The sequence below is a fragment of the Penicillium daleae genome, assembly GCF_028827525.1.
Source record: "Penicillium daleae strain IBT 16125 chromosome Unknown utg000004l_segment0_segment0, whole genome shotgun sequence".
Classification (NCBI taxonomy): domain Eukaryota; kingdom Fungi; phylum Ascomycota; class Eurotiomycetes; order Eurotiales; family Aspergillaceae; genus Penicillium; species Penicillium daleae.
The window spans coordinates 1740972-1755675 of NW_026623152.1; the positions used below are offsets into that span (position 1 = coordinate 1740972).

The 14704-nt window shown below is 49.7% G+C and overlaps 7 protein-coding genes across 7 annotated transcripts; 3 read left to right on the forward strand and 4 right to left on the reverse strand.

The window, feature by feature from the left end:
- Positions 1-483: 483 nt before the first annotated feature.
- Positions 484-2027, forward strand: N7458_004249 (FAD-binding oxidoreductase; the record flags this gene model as incomplete). The annotated part of the gene is made up of 3 exons (XM_056907631.1): positions 484-615; positions 666-1827; positions 1888-2027. 3 exons carry the CDS (start codon positions 484-486, stop codon positions 2025-2027), a joined length of 1434 nt encoding a protein of 477 aa, XP_056768358.1.
- Positions 2028-2268: 241 nt separating this feature from the next.
- Positions 2269-3969, reverse strand: N7458_004250 (putative aldehyde dehydrogenase; the record flags this gene model as incomplete). Its single annotated transcript, XM_056907632.1, has 4 exons — positions 2269-2553; positions 2609-3314; positions 3398-3848; positions 3921-3969. 4 exons carry the CDS (start codon positions 3967-3969, stop codon positions 2269-2271), a joined length of 1491 nt encoding a protein of 496 aa, XP_056768359.1.
- Positions 3970-4496: 527 nt separating this feature from the next.
- Positions 4497-5533, reverse strand: N7458_004251 (YoaK family protein; the record flags this gene model as incomplete). Its single annotated transcript, XM_056907633.1, has 2 exons — positions 4497-5089; positions 5266-5533. Coding segments are annotated over 2 exons (861 nt in total), but the record flags the coding sequence as incomplete, so codon positions are not given.
- Positions 5534-6919: 1386 nt separating this feature from the next.
- On the forward strand, positions 6920-8017 carry N7458_004252 (isocitrate lyase/PEP mutase family protein; the record flags this gene model as incomplete). Its single annotated transcript, XM_056907634.1, has 3 exons — positions 6920-7129; positions 7190-7337; positions 7395-8017. 3 exons carry the CDS (start codon positions 6920-6922, stop codon positions 8015-8017), a joined length of 981 nt encoding a protein of 326 aa, XP_056768361.1.
- A 647-nt stretch (positions 8018-8664) lies between these two features.
- N7458_004253 (uncharacterized protein) lies at positions 8665-9362 on the reverse strand (the record flags this gene model as incomplete). Its single annotated transcript, XM_056907635.1, has 2 exons — positions 8665-9209; positions 9263-9362. 2 exons carry the CDS (start codon positions 9360-9362, stop codon positions 8665-8667), a joined length of 645 nt encoding a protein of 214 aa, XP_056768362.1.
- Positions 9363-9651: 289 nt separating this feature from the next.
- On the forward strand, positions 9652-11979 carry N7458_004254 (Hsp70 family protein; the record flags this gene model as incomplete). The annotated part of the gene is made up of 12 exons (XM_056907636.1): positions 9652-9713; positions 9777-9847; positions 9906-10351; positions 10409-10453; positions 10514-10580; positions 10632-10890; positions 10940-10991; positions 11089-11186; positions 11279-11296; positions 11348-11531; positions 11592-11724; positions 11783-11979. The coding sequence occupies 12 exons, from the start codon at positions 9652-9654 to the stop codon at positions 11977-11979; spliced, it is 1632 nt and encodes a 543-aa protein (XP_056768363.1).
- Positions 11980-12356: 377 nt separating this feature from the next.
- On the reverse strand, positions 12357-14468 carry N7458_004255 (beta-N-acetylhexosaminidase; the record flags this gene model as incomplete). The annotated part of the gene is made up of 1 exon (XM_056907637.1): positions 12357-14468. One exon carries the CDS (start codon positions 14466-14468, stop codon positions 12357-12359), a length of 2112 nt encoding a protein of 703 aa, XP_056768364.1.
- Between the last annotated feature and the right edge of the window lie 236 nt (positions 14469-14704).

Below are 14704 nucleotides of genomic sequence, written 5' to 3' on the forward strand. Positions count from 1 at the left end.
TGTTGAGCATGTAGGATGAAAGCCGAGGTTAGCTATCTGTAGGGCGTTCTCCGAAGACAGGAATTCATTGCCTACCCACAGGTCTGAACATTGATTGTATATCCTTATGTACCGAAAGAGCAAAGCAAAAAAATCACAAACACCGAAGCGGAGATGGATGCAAATTATTGTACAACATGCGTGGTTCCGATATCAGTCCTGGGTAACCACTCAACGCACCAAGTACGCCGTGCAACTCTCCCATTCCCTCTGGTCGCCCGATCACCGCAGTGGAGTCCGATGCCCCGCCATTTTGGGGTAACCAGACGGAAGGAACCCAACCAGCTAACGAGCTGACGAGCCGGCGTGATAACAAATAAACTAATCGCAGTGAGTATTGAGGACCCATTCCATTCTCGCCCAGCCTTGAAATACAACACCGAGGTAGCGGGGTTGCTCGAAACATCCTTCCCCACCATTTCTTCCAACATTGCGAGGTGCAACATGACAGGAATCAGCCCCTCAACAATCGAGACTCTTCGTAGTCGACTGACGACCGCAACTGTTCTTACTCCAGACTCGGAAGGATACCAAGACAGTCTTATTCGATGGTCTGATACGGGGAGGAAGGAGGCAGTATGGCAGAGGGACCCTCGGGTTGTATGGAATTCGCTAACAGCTTCCAGGGAGTCGTGGTTCAACCAGTGGACGTCGCAGACATTCAAGCTGCGCTCCTATGGGCACAAGAGCACTCCGTGAACCTTGCTGTGAAGGGCGGCGGCCATTCGACAGCGGGAACCAGCTCGAGTGAGGGTGGCTTGGTTATTGATCTGTCACGCATGACCCATGTCTCCGTGGACGTCTCCAGCAAGACCATCACGGCCCAGGGTGGTGCGACCTGGAAAGAAGTCGACGAGGCTGGGGCTGCTCACGGTCTGGCGACTGTTGGAGGAACGGTGAATCACACTGGCATCGGCGGTCTGACCCTTGGCGGGGGTTATGGCTGGCTCAGTGGGCAATATGGCCTCACCATTGATAATCTTCGGTCGGCGAGAGTGGTTCTAGCCGATGGTAGCTTGGTAACTGCCTCTGCGACTGAGCATCCCGACTTATTCTGGGGATTGCGAGGCGCAGGATACAATTTCGGCGTCGTCGTGGAGTTTACCTACCAGGCATACGACCAGAGTCCACTTGTCTATTCGGGAATCCTTGGATTTTCCCCGGACAAACTCGAGAAGGTTATTGAGCAGTTGAACGGCACTTTGGCGAATCCGGATTCTCGGTCAGGAGCGATGTGCATCTTCGCGCAAGCACCCGATGGGTCGGGCCCGATGATTATCGTGATCTGTTTTTACAACGGCACTCGCGAAGAGGGACAGGATCGCTTTGCCGGATTTTTGGCTTTAGAGCCACTTCTCAACACTGTGGACATGATCCCTTACTCGGTGGTGAACACGCTGCAGAATCCCCAAGCCACGTATGGCGATCGCAAGGCCTTCAAGGGCATTTTCTACGCGCCCCCTCTGGATCCCCACTTTATGCGAAGTGTATTCGAGGAGTTTATGGCTAAGCTCCAGAGCAATACCGACTTGATGCCCTCCGCCATTATTCTTGAGTTCATCGATATGCGCAAGATCTGCGAGAGGTCTCTATCGACCACTGCATTTGCAAGTCGCAATATGACACAGAATGGTATTCTGTATATGCGCTGGACCGACTCATCGAAAGATTTGGAACATCGTACCTGGGCGCGTGGGGTTCAGGCCAAATGGAAAGCTGAGCTAGAGGCGAGGAAGAAAGACCTGCAAGGTGGAAACGATGTGCCTCAGTATATCAACTACGCCGAACGTAAGTTCTTCTGTTTTGCTGGAGAGTGGTGTTATTGCGGCCAATATTGACTTGTACCAGCGGGCGACTCCGTCGTCAATAATATCTACGGTGAGAACTTGGCTCGTCTTCAATCCGTCAAGGCCAAGTACGACCCGAACAATGTCTTCCACAAGATGCATCCCATTCCTCTGTCTACGGGAGGAGACTTGGCGAAGTAAAATTGATGGCAGATTGATGATTGTCGAATATCGATAATAGTACTAGATGATGAATCCTCGAGTAGCGAAATTGAAGAGACGTCCTCCAGAGGCACTACATGTTGAGCCTGAGATTTATACCTCGCAGATGGAGCCCTCAAAACCGCCAAAGATATAGTATGACGAACGGGAGTCACATTGGAAATCATTCAAGAAGAGACGAAAGCAAAATTGTACATATCAAAGTATGCATGGATGCCGCCTACAGACGAGGAAGAATATGATACTTGACTGCCTTGACCGTTGTCCAGCCTTCCAAGGCATCTTCACCCATATCGCGTCCGAACCCACTCTCCTTCACTCCACCGAATGGAACATTGGGACTGAGCATCGCCCATGCATTCACCGTTACCTGACCAGACTCGAGTGCCTTTGTAACACGGTGAGCCCGGTTGATATCGTTGGTGAATAGGGCAGCACTCAGACCGTGATGAGAGTCGTTGGCTTTGGCGATGACCTCTTCCTCCGTGGAGAACTTGGCGATGCTCTGTCTTTTGTATTAGTATAATCTGAATAAAGGAACGAATTAAGTCTGGACTCACTGCAACAGGACCGAAAATCTCCTCGCGCATAATCGTCGCATCGTCTGCCACATCCACAAAGGCTGTGTTCTGAACAAAGTACCCCTTGTCGCCAATTCTTTCCCCTCCGAATAGCAACTGGGCCCCAGACTCCTTACCCTGTCGAATATAATCCAAAATCTTCTGATGCTGGGCGCAGTTCACCACGGGGCCCTTTGTGGTCGCGGGATCCAACGGATTGCCAGCAACAGTCGGTGCGCTGGCGGCGGCCTTCTTATACGCTTCCACAAAGCGATCGTAAATGGTATCCTGAACATAGATGCGCGATCCGGCCGCACAGATCTGTCCGTTGTTGGCGGTGATGCCAATGCGCGTCCAGAGTAGGGCGTTTTCGAGATCGCAATCGTCGAATACAATCGACGGGCCTTTACCTCCCAGCTCCAAGCTCACCTTCTTCAAGTTGGTTCGCGACGCAGCCTGCAAGATCTTACGACCTGCGACTGCACTACCAGTGAATGCGACCTTGCGCACCTCCATATGTTCAGACAGGGCCTGGCCAGCGCTGGCACCCTCGCCAGTCACAATGTTTACAACGCCGGCCGGAATCCCCGCTTCCTTTACGAGCTGTGCTAATCGCTGAGCATAAAGCGGTGACATCTCAGAACTTTTGATGATTAGGACATTGCCCGTCGCTAAAGCCGGGGCTAGCTTCCAAATTGTAATCATTCTATAACCAGGCACGGGAGCCAATGTTAGCGTCTTCGCATGGTTATCAGAGAAATCGCCAAAAACAAAGGCGAAGTAGCTTACAGAGGGGCATTCCACGGTACGATTGCAGCACACACACCCAGTGGCTCACGATGGGTGTATGCAATGCCACCGTCCATATCGAGCACTTTTCCATCGACCTTGTCGGCCCAGCCAGCATAGTAGCGAAGACAGCCAAGTGACTGTGGAATGTTCATGCCCATAGAGTCCGTATAGAGGACTCCGGCATCCACAGCCTCCAGCGATGCAAGATCCTGGGCATCACGCTCAATCAGATCGGCCAACTTCAGAAGGAAATGACCTTTGGCAGGTCCAGGAACTGCTTTCCAGGCTTGCAGACCAGCCTTGGCTGACTCGACTGCCTTGTCAATGTCCTCTTTGGCAGCAGCCGAGATGGTTCCGAGGTCTTCGCCCGTCGAGGGATTCTCCACGCGCAATGTTTGTCCCGTCACGGATGGGACAAATTCATTATGAATAAAGAGACCGGAAGGAACTGTAAGATGTCCTCATGTGTTAGTGCCGAAACTGATTGTACTTGTATTCGCATAAGAGAGTAAAAGATCACCTGTGACTTGACGGCCCTGCACTCCAACAATAGTCAATGAGGAAGACATTCTGAACGAAAAGAGCGATGATTATGAAATAGCTAGGAGCCAATCTTCTGGCACCACTCCATACACAATTTAATTATCAAAAGAATAGTTAGCCGTTTCGAATGGCAGTCACTGCTTTTTGAAGGCTGATCGGAGATCGGAATCGCTGCGGGGAACCAGCGCGGGCCCGCGCGCAAATTCCGCGTTGCGTTCCGAGCGAGTGGAGATGGACTCAGAGTCAAGAACATCGTGTGATTGGAGCTGGAAAGACAGTTCCGATGATTTGAGTCAAGAGTCAATAGGGGTGTGATCGGGAATCCTGGCTTCATGGAAATATCCGCTAAGTGACGTGCACGTGAAAATGATATTGAGCAAGTTTTATTCAAAGACCAACCACCATCTTCAACTTGATGGCTGGATGTTGAGGCTAGTTTTCTGCCTGACAGATCAGGCCATAATATGCCCCAACCAACACGCGCAGCCACGTTCACTCTCACTCTCACTCCTCTGGAATTATTCGACTTCAGCGTCTCCAGCTACTCCAAAAATCAAGTCTTAGTCTTCCAGAATCCCCATGAAAATGCCACAATGAATTTGATTCCCGCAGACAGCCAAAGGATTGGAGCGATGTCTTCGGTGGCTTTGGTGACCCAACCACCGACAATGGCACCTACCAGCGTCAGAACGAACGCTATCACCCGCCGGTCCCGCTTTTCGTTCCGCAGAAAAAACAGCTTTGGATCCGACATCAGATCGCAGAGGAGACTAGTGATGACAACGGTCGGGATCTCGTTGAACCCCAGGGCGCGGCTGGCCACGATTTGCCCTGCTGACTGAAGGCTGAGAAGCACGATCGGCACTTCTTGATCCCACCGAGTGGTAGACTGTGATGCATCATCATCGTCGAGAGCACTCGACACAACGCCTCCGTGAACAAGGGCCGCAGTGATAACGATGATACTGGCTTGGATGAGGAAAGAGAGCATCAGGCATCCACGACGCTGGGCACCGATGATGCGATTGAGCCGCGCGAACAGGAAGCAGCCGATCACAAAACACCCGATTGAGGTCAAGGAACGTGCCCATCCGAATGGACGCGGATTTTGATTCGAAGCTCCCAGTCCCACGAAGATAGTGTTCCCTACAATGCAAGGAGTCACGGTACATCAGCATCTCTACACTAACAATCATCGATGGTTCGATTGGGTGAACGTCGAATTCATACCAGTTTGCATCGACACGAAAGTGTTGTAGGCTGCTCGAGTCAGTTCAATTGGCCTGGACTTCCAATACAAGACGTGAAGACGATGCTCGCACCCTTGTATATTGTACTATCCACCAGACCCGATGTCAGGCAGCAGGTAAACAACAACAGCTCTGCACGGCGTGGATCGACCTCACTCCCCCAAAAACCTGGATAACCCAGGAAAAGCTTTCTCGTGGTGTTCCATCGCAAGTGAAACAAAGCAGAGAGGTACAATGACACCGAGGCAGTGAGGGTGGCGGAAGACAGCTCGCTCTTGTTCCCACGGGGGCCAGAAAGTCGCCGGGATATGTGAAAACGCCAGGCATGGGACCTCCCCTCTCTGTCAGTCCGTTTGATCGTGTCCTCTTTTCGGGCAATCCACTTTCACCCATTTCTGGAACTCCTCTTTCTTCAGCTCGGGGATGCATGTTATTCTTGGCCTGAGGAGCAAGGTAAAACAAACCCCATGGAGGCTGGCTTCCAAGGTGAGCAAGGCTGGGCATGGACACGGATGTCCGCCCGAAACGACCGACTAGCGATAGCCAACGTATACGCTTCGGGAGATCATTTTTCGGCAGCAGCCTGGGCAGTGAGCGGAGTGCTTGACCCACCGCCTGGACCGGAGGCTTTGTCTTGCACGCCGGATGAATGTGGTCTTCTTGGAGCGCCAAGAAGGTCTCGGGGGAATTCGTCGGTGACGCCGAGCCGCTTGGCGCCGTATCTGGTCTTTCCCCGAGATCCACTACGCAGCGGAGTTGTGTCACGACGCTTTTTATCTGTGAAACTCGGGTCTCCTAGCTCAGGCTATCGCCCTTCTGCTGCTGCCCTCATGGACCATCAGATATGAGGCGTGAACGACAGCTCAATGTCCGTTGAGCTTGTGTCATCAGAGCAAAGTCCAGGTTTCGATTTCGCAGACGAACTTCCCCACCAAATGTGAGGTTATCTCACCGTTGCTCTCTCACGGCTGATGTGGCTGCTGATCACCCGAGAAATGAACTGCGGAAGAGGCTTGGCGAACCAGGGTTGAATGATCGAATCGCCGGCCAAGACTTATATCGCTCTCGAGCACTGCCCCTTCAACCCCTGCTAGGATTTTGCAGATGCAAGTGAGAATACAACTCATGCGCAGCTGCATATGCATTTACCGTCACCGGCGTTTTCAGATTGATTATCTTGCTTGTATACTTCGTGGTCAATTGCCTCTTTTCTGCCTTGCCCAGCCCATGCTACTCGTGCTGCGTTTGTCCGCTTGGGCCGCGATTCCGTTATCCGGACTCGGTGTTGACAGGACTTTCTTCGATCCGTGCCGTAAATGGCGAGATCTTATCGGGAATGAGTATCTTCTCAATATCTCCTTAGCGGTCTTCGCGCCTCCGATTACTGGCAAGAAATCATCTGGGCTATGAGGCCATGTATGCTTCACTTCCAAGTCAGTACGACCTAAGAATGAGCGAATGATCAATTTCTGTCTTGGCGCATGGTGAGATGTTGCATTCCCAAGAGACCTAAGCCCTTTTCTTCGTGATCAACGTGGAACCTGCGAATCGTGATTATTCATGAGCATTCAAATTTATCTGACGATCGTATCATGTTATTCCGGATGGGAAACCCTTGAACTATAAGTAGTGAACACAGATATTTGAATCCAAACTGGATCATCTTCCAAATTACAATCACACAAACTTTTCTGTCTTTCCCCGCCGTCGTACTACCGTCGGCAACATGACAATCACTATTACCGTGGAGAAGGATGGCTTCTATGAGGTCAATGGGATGCGCCATGAGCCCAGTGTCTCTCTCTATGTCATTCCTGCTGCATCTAAGCTGCGGCGAATGCTGAAAGATTCCAAGGACCTCATAGTCTGTCCTGGAGTTTATGATGGCCTGTCAGCTCGAATCGCTATGGAGCTGGGCTTCAAGGGGATGTATATGGTATGTCCTGCCGTACTCGATCGGCTTTACCTGGCTTTTGGCCATGACTGACCTCATCAGACTGGTGCTGGAACAACTGCTTCACGACTAGGAATGGCGGATCTGGGTCTAGCCCAGCTTCATGATATGCGAACCAATGCGGAGATGATTGCCAATCTTGACCCCTTTGGCCCTCCCCTCATTGCAGACATGGATACCGGTTATGGAGGTACGCTTAGAAGGGCCCCGTCAGAGCTGGACGCGTGGCTGACATATTTTATGATAGGTCCATTGATGGTGTCCAAATCGGTTCAGCAGTACATTCAGGCTGGTGTAGCTGGTTTCCACATCGAAGACCAGATCCAGAACAAACGCTGTGGCCACCTTGCTGGAAAGAAGGTTGTTGGCCGAGAAGAGTACCTGACGCGTATTCGGGCGGCCAAGCTGACGAAAGACCGTCTGCACTCGGATATTGTCCTCATAGCAAGAACCGATGCCCTCCAACAACACGGCTATGAGGAATGCATCGCCCGCTTGAAAGCCGCGAGAGACATTGGAGCTGATGTGGGTCTTCTGGAAGGGTTTACGTCAAAGGAACAGGCACGTCAGGCAGTTCAAGACCTTGCTCCTTGGCCTCTGCTCCTTAACATGGTAGAAAATGGTGCCACCCCTGTCATTACCACCAAGGAGGCAGAAGAGATGGGATTCCGGATCATGATATTCTCATTTGCATCTCTTGCACCGGCCTACATGGGGATCCGTTCGGCTTTGGAACGCCTGAAGACTGAGGGAGTAGTCGGAACACCTGATGGTCTTGGACCACGAAAATTATTTGAGGTATGCGGCCTGATGGACTCTATGAAGGTGGATACAGAGGCAGGAGGTGATGGCTTTGTCGACGGTGTCTAGGACATGATGAGCAATTTTTGATTCAATTCCTACTCTGTCGCTTCTTCCTTAGCTAAATAGAACCAAGTCATCAATAAAGCTATTCTGAACACCGGAAACATCAATAGAAATTAATCACTTCCGGCTCAAAGGGAAAGACTGGAAAACTCCATGGGGAGGTCAGTTGCAGAAACAAGTCCAGAGTTCGCATCATTGGTCAGTTGAACCACTTCCTTCTCCACGACGGTCCATATCTTAGCGTTGCCTTTGCAGAGCATTGGCCAGATACTTCGGAAAACCATTGATCTCGCCGAAGAAACTCCAGTCAGACTCCTCATTTGCTCCTCGTCAAAAAGTGAACATGGGTAGCTCCAACGGAAGAAATATCGGCATCCCTGACGCTCGAGTCTCAATTTGAACTCCATGCATTGTATAAGCAACTCTCTTAGTTCATTTCTCCTGTCTCCCAAATTTGTGAGCGTATAGAAACCAAATCGTTCACCTATGTTCCGTGCGACCTGGTCGCACGTATCTTCAAGTGCTTCTCTTGCAATAGATACGAGTGCAAGGCTGGTGGAAGAACGCCAGTGTTGCCAAACATGCGGCGGAACTAGTGTTGTCAGCGGAAGGTCCCTATTTGGGTGATATTTTGAAGCGAAAGGGTCAACCTACACGATCTGGAGACTTCTGTGTCGATATCGGAGAAAATATTGTCCCAGAATCTTTCTGGGTGCAACCATAAAGCGAGAAAATATTCCATTGAAGATCTGCTCAGATATGGCTGCCTGGATTGCATGAACTGTCGGAGGTGAACCGTTGTAATCAGGTAAGGCTCTCTCCCAGCTAGTGTGGCTTGTCAGATGCGCCGAATGCGATGATGCTTGGTTGAAATGCCTATTGGCCCAGCCTTCGAATCTCTGGAAAAGCCTGCGCATCCCTTCGATGGCATCACCGTCGTCAATGCATTCAGTCCACTTCTGGAGCTCGGAAAGCTTATGTAAAATCTGCGCATTATCTTTGAGTGCATTTTCTGCCGTGGTGCACTTCTCTTTTAGCCGCTTGTTCTGTCGTCGAAGCATTTCTTCCGCAATTGTTTTAGCCCTTTGGGCGACTTTGGCAGTTTCTTCGGCAATTTCAACCCTCTCCTTCAGGCTTTGATTTTCTCGGTGAAGATATTGAATCTCTGTAAGGATATCATCCTGATATTCGAAATCTAAGAGTTCTTTTTAGCATGTTGTAAAATCTGGAGCTGCGGGAGCTAATTACCGTCGGAAGTAGGCTCGTTCGATGTTTTTGAGGCCGCGACAGGCACTTCATGACCCTGACTTGAAGAGTCCCAACCACGCAGCATTCCAAATAATTCCATTCTGCTCATCAAATAAGCTGCGGAAAAAGAGAAATTTCTCAAACCACTGGTTCATTCAGTGATATCTTTTGGCCGATGTTTCGATTCTAAAATTGTTCCGAGACCCATCGTCATCACACTACCTTTCGGCTTCGGGAAGACATCGATTACGCGCTGAGGTGGACGTTAGAAAAATATCCTAGACTTGAGCCCGAGCTTGTCTTTCAATTTCTCATATCTTGCAAGAGCTTTCTTTTTCTCAACTAAGATCCGACTACTCAGAGAATATCAGTCTCAGCCATACGCGAAAATGGGGCCCGAAGGAATGCCGAGGATCGTGATTGGGATAGACTTTGGAACAACCTTCAGTGGGTGAGACAGTATCTATCTGCGATCCATATTCGTGTATATTTAAGAGAAGGCTAACGATACTAGTGTGGCTTGGGGCCTCGAGAACGGTCTCGATGATCTTGAAGTTATCCAAACATGGCCGGGGGGTGGAAACAGTAGAGTTGCCCAAACACAGGATCAACAAACCCGACCCAAGTTACTGATGACAACAAGATACATCGCAGAAAGTTCCCACTGTATTCCATTATCGCAACGGAAAGATTCGATGGGGCTATCAAGTCGACGAACCCTGGAAATCGATCAATGGGGTCAAACTTCTACTCGATGAAAATCCAACGTACCGCTACAGTCCGTCAAAGGATGCTGAAACACCTTTGAAAGCCATGAAAAAGTCCGTAATCACTGCATCTGGTGAGTATGTAGGGATGCTGGTGGCCCATGTGAAAAATATCCTCAAGAATCGATTCGGGAGTGCACTACAGGCAATGAACCTTGAATTCGTGATGACGGTTCCGGCTGTATGGTCAGATAAGGCAAAAGATGCCACAATTCAAGCAGCATGCCTGGGAAACATACCAAAAAACAACTTGTTTCTAGTTTCAGAGCCCGAGGCAGCGGCTGTCTATGCAATTCGGACAATCCAGCCGAACACTATCGCTGTACGTCTTTACTTACAAATCTTTCTGAAACAATCCTAATTATTTTTGAAATGTCAGGAGGGCGATTGCGTCATCGCGTGTGACGCTGGAGGAGGGACTGTGGTATGTTCCAGAATCTTCATTCTCTTAAAATAGAGCCGACGGTGAATTTACAACCTCTAGGACCTTATCACATACCGTATCAATCAAACAGAGCCCTTGAGACTGGGAGAAATAACAGAGGGAACCGGTATAGTTAAATGGAGTCCCTAGTTTCGGTTGCAAGCACTAATATTCTCAGGGGCGATTTGTGGCTCTGTGATTCTGGATCAACGATTTGAAGAATTTCTGTCCAGCAGGATAGGAGAGGAAACATACAAACGGCTGCCTCACACAGCACGAAGCTTTGCACTAAAGCATTGGCAGGATTATATCAAACCTAACTATCAAGGAACTCTAGACTCTGAAGATTTTGCTGATGTGGGCTATTGCGTTCCAATTCCGGGAATTCCGGATATTCCAAACATAAACCTGGAAGGCGGCTTTCTCCACATGGACAGGTATGCCAGAAGCCATAAAATCGAGATGCGTCTCTAATCAAGATAACAGCAATGATGTGGAGGGCATTTTCCACCCGATCATACAAAAAATCGAGGATTTAGTAACAGATCAGCGTCTCAGAGTGAAGGAGACAGGGAATTCCACCAAGGCATCTAGCCCATTATCTAGCACATCTGACTTTTGCTGACATTGATCAGGCAATTGTTCTCGTTGGAGGCCTTGGCGCATCTGAGTGTCTCTTCAAGCGATTGCAAGAGGCGTCTACGGGTGTTCAAGTTATGCAACCACAGAACGCGTGAGTGTATTCATCCCTTTTCCAGGACATTTTATTTTGATTTCTTCTTTTATTCCTTTATTTTGAAACTGAACCCACTTCATCTCAAACAGGTGGTCTGCAGTGGTCCGGTAAGGTATCCATTACTTCCAGGACAAATGGCAGTGGCCTAACAAAAGTAGTGGAGCGGTTTATCGAGGCTTGGACGGGAATCAGGTAGACAATAGGAAGGCCAGATGCCACTACGGTGTATCATGTGTCAAAATCTACAATGAGAAGATACACGGCTCGGAACAGAAGCCTGTGTGGTGTGAGCTGGAGGAAGCTTGGAAGGTTTATGACCAAATGAATTGGTATATCAACAAGGTCTGCACCTCTTAGCTCCTTGACCTCAATTATGTTTAACATCTTATGTTTACGGCCCAGGGAGATTCAATTGCAGAGGACCAGCCGATAAAACTCGAGTTTTACCGTGCTGTTCCCACCCATAGCCGCCTGCTTTTCACGGACAAGCTGCAATTCTGCCTAGCAGAACGGGCGCCAAAAACGGTGAACACCAGTAAGGCTTACACATCACTCAGAGCACCGCTTCATGATACTGACATCAGATGTGCTAGCTGTGTCCAAACTTTGTGAGCTAGAGGCCGATCTAAGCGAGATACCGAAAGACCTGTTTGAAATACATCATAACTCCAAGGGCAAAGCGTACTACAGAATCGATTACCAATTGGTTTTGACTCCCACATCCGCATCGTTGCTCTTTGATTTAGAGTTCAATGGGATATCCTACGGAACTGTGAGATCACGATACTAGATCACGATGACCCGTATTTAGCTTAGGTCGTTGCTTGCAAATCCTAACGGGCAATCCGGCAACTTGAGAAGTCCCGTGCTTAAGATCCATGGACCGACGACAGATGCCGGAATGAGAGAAGGATGTTGAGGTTTATGTTTCGCAGTCTTAGCTGGACAATGAATGTCAATCTTGCTCTCATTAGCGGAAATCTGCGTACACAGAAGTCACTAGCAGTAGTCTCTAAATTCAAACACATCAAGGATGAAGAAACATGAAATGCTGTTTGGGCATGGGCGTCTCCGCGATGATACGGTGACCAAATACTGTCTAATGTTATTCAGTTCGTGAATGAGACACCGCATCAACAGTGATGTGATGTGGAAAGTAGTCTTCTCTTAATGCAGCACAATCTTTTCAAGTCCAGTTCCTGTAATGACATCCAATGGTGCCACAAAGGCCATCTGGCTCCAAGAAAAGGCCTGATTCTTCCCACCGTACACAAAAACCTCGAATCGTCCTACAAATCGATCATCCACCCACACCCGGCTTCCAGTGAATGCGTCGGATGTGATGGTAATTTTGCAGTTCCGAGGCACTTGGACAACTTCATGGGTCGAGCTGGTAGCATTCACCCAAATCCTGCCAATCGCAGCTGGGTCAAATCCGTCCGCCTCAGCAACGGAACGAAGCGGATACGGCCAGCCATCAGAGGTGAATGTCAATTGGCCGGCATCAGAAAGAGAGAGAATTGTATCGTTTGATTCGAGAGTGAAGGGGCCTGCAACACTCAATTGCAAAGTATAGTTCATTCCCTTGCTACCATACCCCAGGGAAAACTGCCCCTGTGGGGGGTCTGAGCGCGGTTTCGTCCAAGAGATCAAAGGAGCCCGTGAGTTCTTCTTCAATTTGAGTTGCCGATCAAGATTCTCTCCTACTGCGTTGGGAACCAAGATCTCGATTGTGTCTTCGAGGCCAGCTTCATCGAGTCGTGGTCCTCGGCTGCCAGTCCAAGCGCGAGAGGCAACCACAGGAATTCCGTTTCGAATGGCGTAGTATGATTCCAACTGAGTCGTTGCGTCAGGTCCATTGTCGTTCCAAGCGGCAAGGATCGATCCACGGACCGCCTTCTGCTCAGGCTGTTCTGTTATGTTGACGGGGTTGAATAGTTGCGGGGTCCACTGCCATCCTTCTTTGTCGGCAAAGTTCAACACTCGACTGTTATTGAAGAATTGCGGGTAAGGCGCCGGAGATATAGGAACATGGTTGTTCTTCAAGGACATGTAAGCCCACCAATCCTCGGAATTGATGATTTGATAACCATCCTGGGCTAGCATCACGGGGTCTGATTGCCCATACTGCCAGTGCTGGATGGTGATGTTGTTGTCGATCGAAAGAGTATCGGACGGCTCATAAGTTCCCCAGATGCGAATCCCCTTTCCAGAAGTTTCACGGATGAATTGAGACATTTCATTCACAAATTCGATGTAGTCGTTCGCCAACGTCGAATCATACTCATCAGCCCCGATATGCACCTCTTTCGTCTGGAACCATGGCAGGAACTCTGACCATATGGATTTCACCAAGGGCACAGTATCTGGATGAGAGAGATTCAGAAGATCGCGGGACTCCAAAGCCAGATCCGGTCTCCATTTGGTGATGGAAAGACAATGACCGGGGCTTTCGATCTCAGGAATGACTGTCACTCCCCGAGCAGCGCAGTGGCTTTGAAAGTCTTCAAAGTCGGCACGCGACAAAGTCTCATTTTCTCGCTGTACAAGAGGCAGAAGAGCTGGGTTGTCTGGTCGAAGAGCAAATTGCGAGTACACCTCATTCCATGAAACATTGGGGCCTCGACTGAGCGGATAATTGTCGGTCGCATGGTAGTGGAACTCGGAGAGCTTGAAGAACGAGGCGTAGGTGCAGAGATCCTTAAGATAGTCTAAGGAATACCACTTTCGTCCTGCATCCAGCATAAATCCTCGGGTCGCATAGGCTGGCGCATCCCTCACTCGACCTACAGGAACAGAGGCATGAGGGCTTAACGCGAGTTGTTGTAGCAGCGTTCGCGTCCCCCACCACATTCCTCGGGCGCCCGATCCCTGGATCGACACGCGATTGTTTTCGACAATCAATTCATAGCCCTCCTCGCTCGTCGATCCGTCTTCATATGTGAAACGAGAAGGTGCGTGAGATCGACTCAGAAAAATCCCCGAAGCTTTCTTTGGAGGCTGGTTAACTGTTTCAATATGCCATGAAGAGTCGGTGATCTCCTCGAGATCTTCACGAAGCGTGCGGGCAAAATCTAACGCAGAGGGTGGGATCAACGTAAGGCCATCTTGATCTCTCCAGTGAGCAAATTCGTCCTGGAGGTAGATGACATGTTCGGCTTTCTTGAGAGAAAATTCATGGGAACTGTCTGAGTAGGAGTCCTGCCGATCCCACTCAACTGGGGGCAGAGTCTGCAGGGCCGAAGCGACCGTGGCAAGTGCAATTGTTGATAACCTCATGACAAATGTGCACGTCGGTGATTGTCCGCCGGAGGCATTTCCATGATCTCATATAGGGATTGATGCCCAGAGATACGCACGGTTCCTGAATGGCAGCGTTACATTCTTCGCGGTGGATGGGCATCTTCATACGACGGTGCCGAGTGGAGTAGAAGCGTGGGATGCCATGCGGGGATGAAGCGTGGGGAGCAAATCAAAACAAACGGATTCTTCTTCGTGATATGACGATTGTCCTC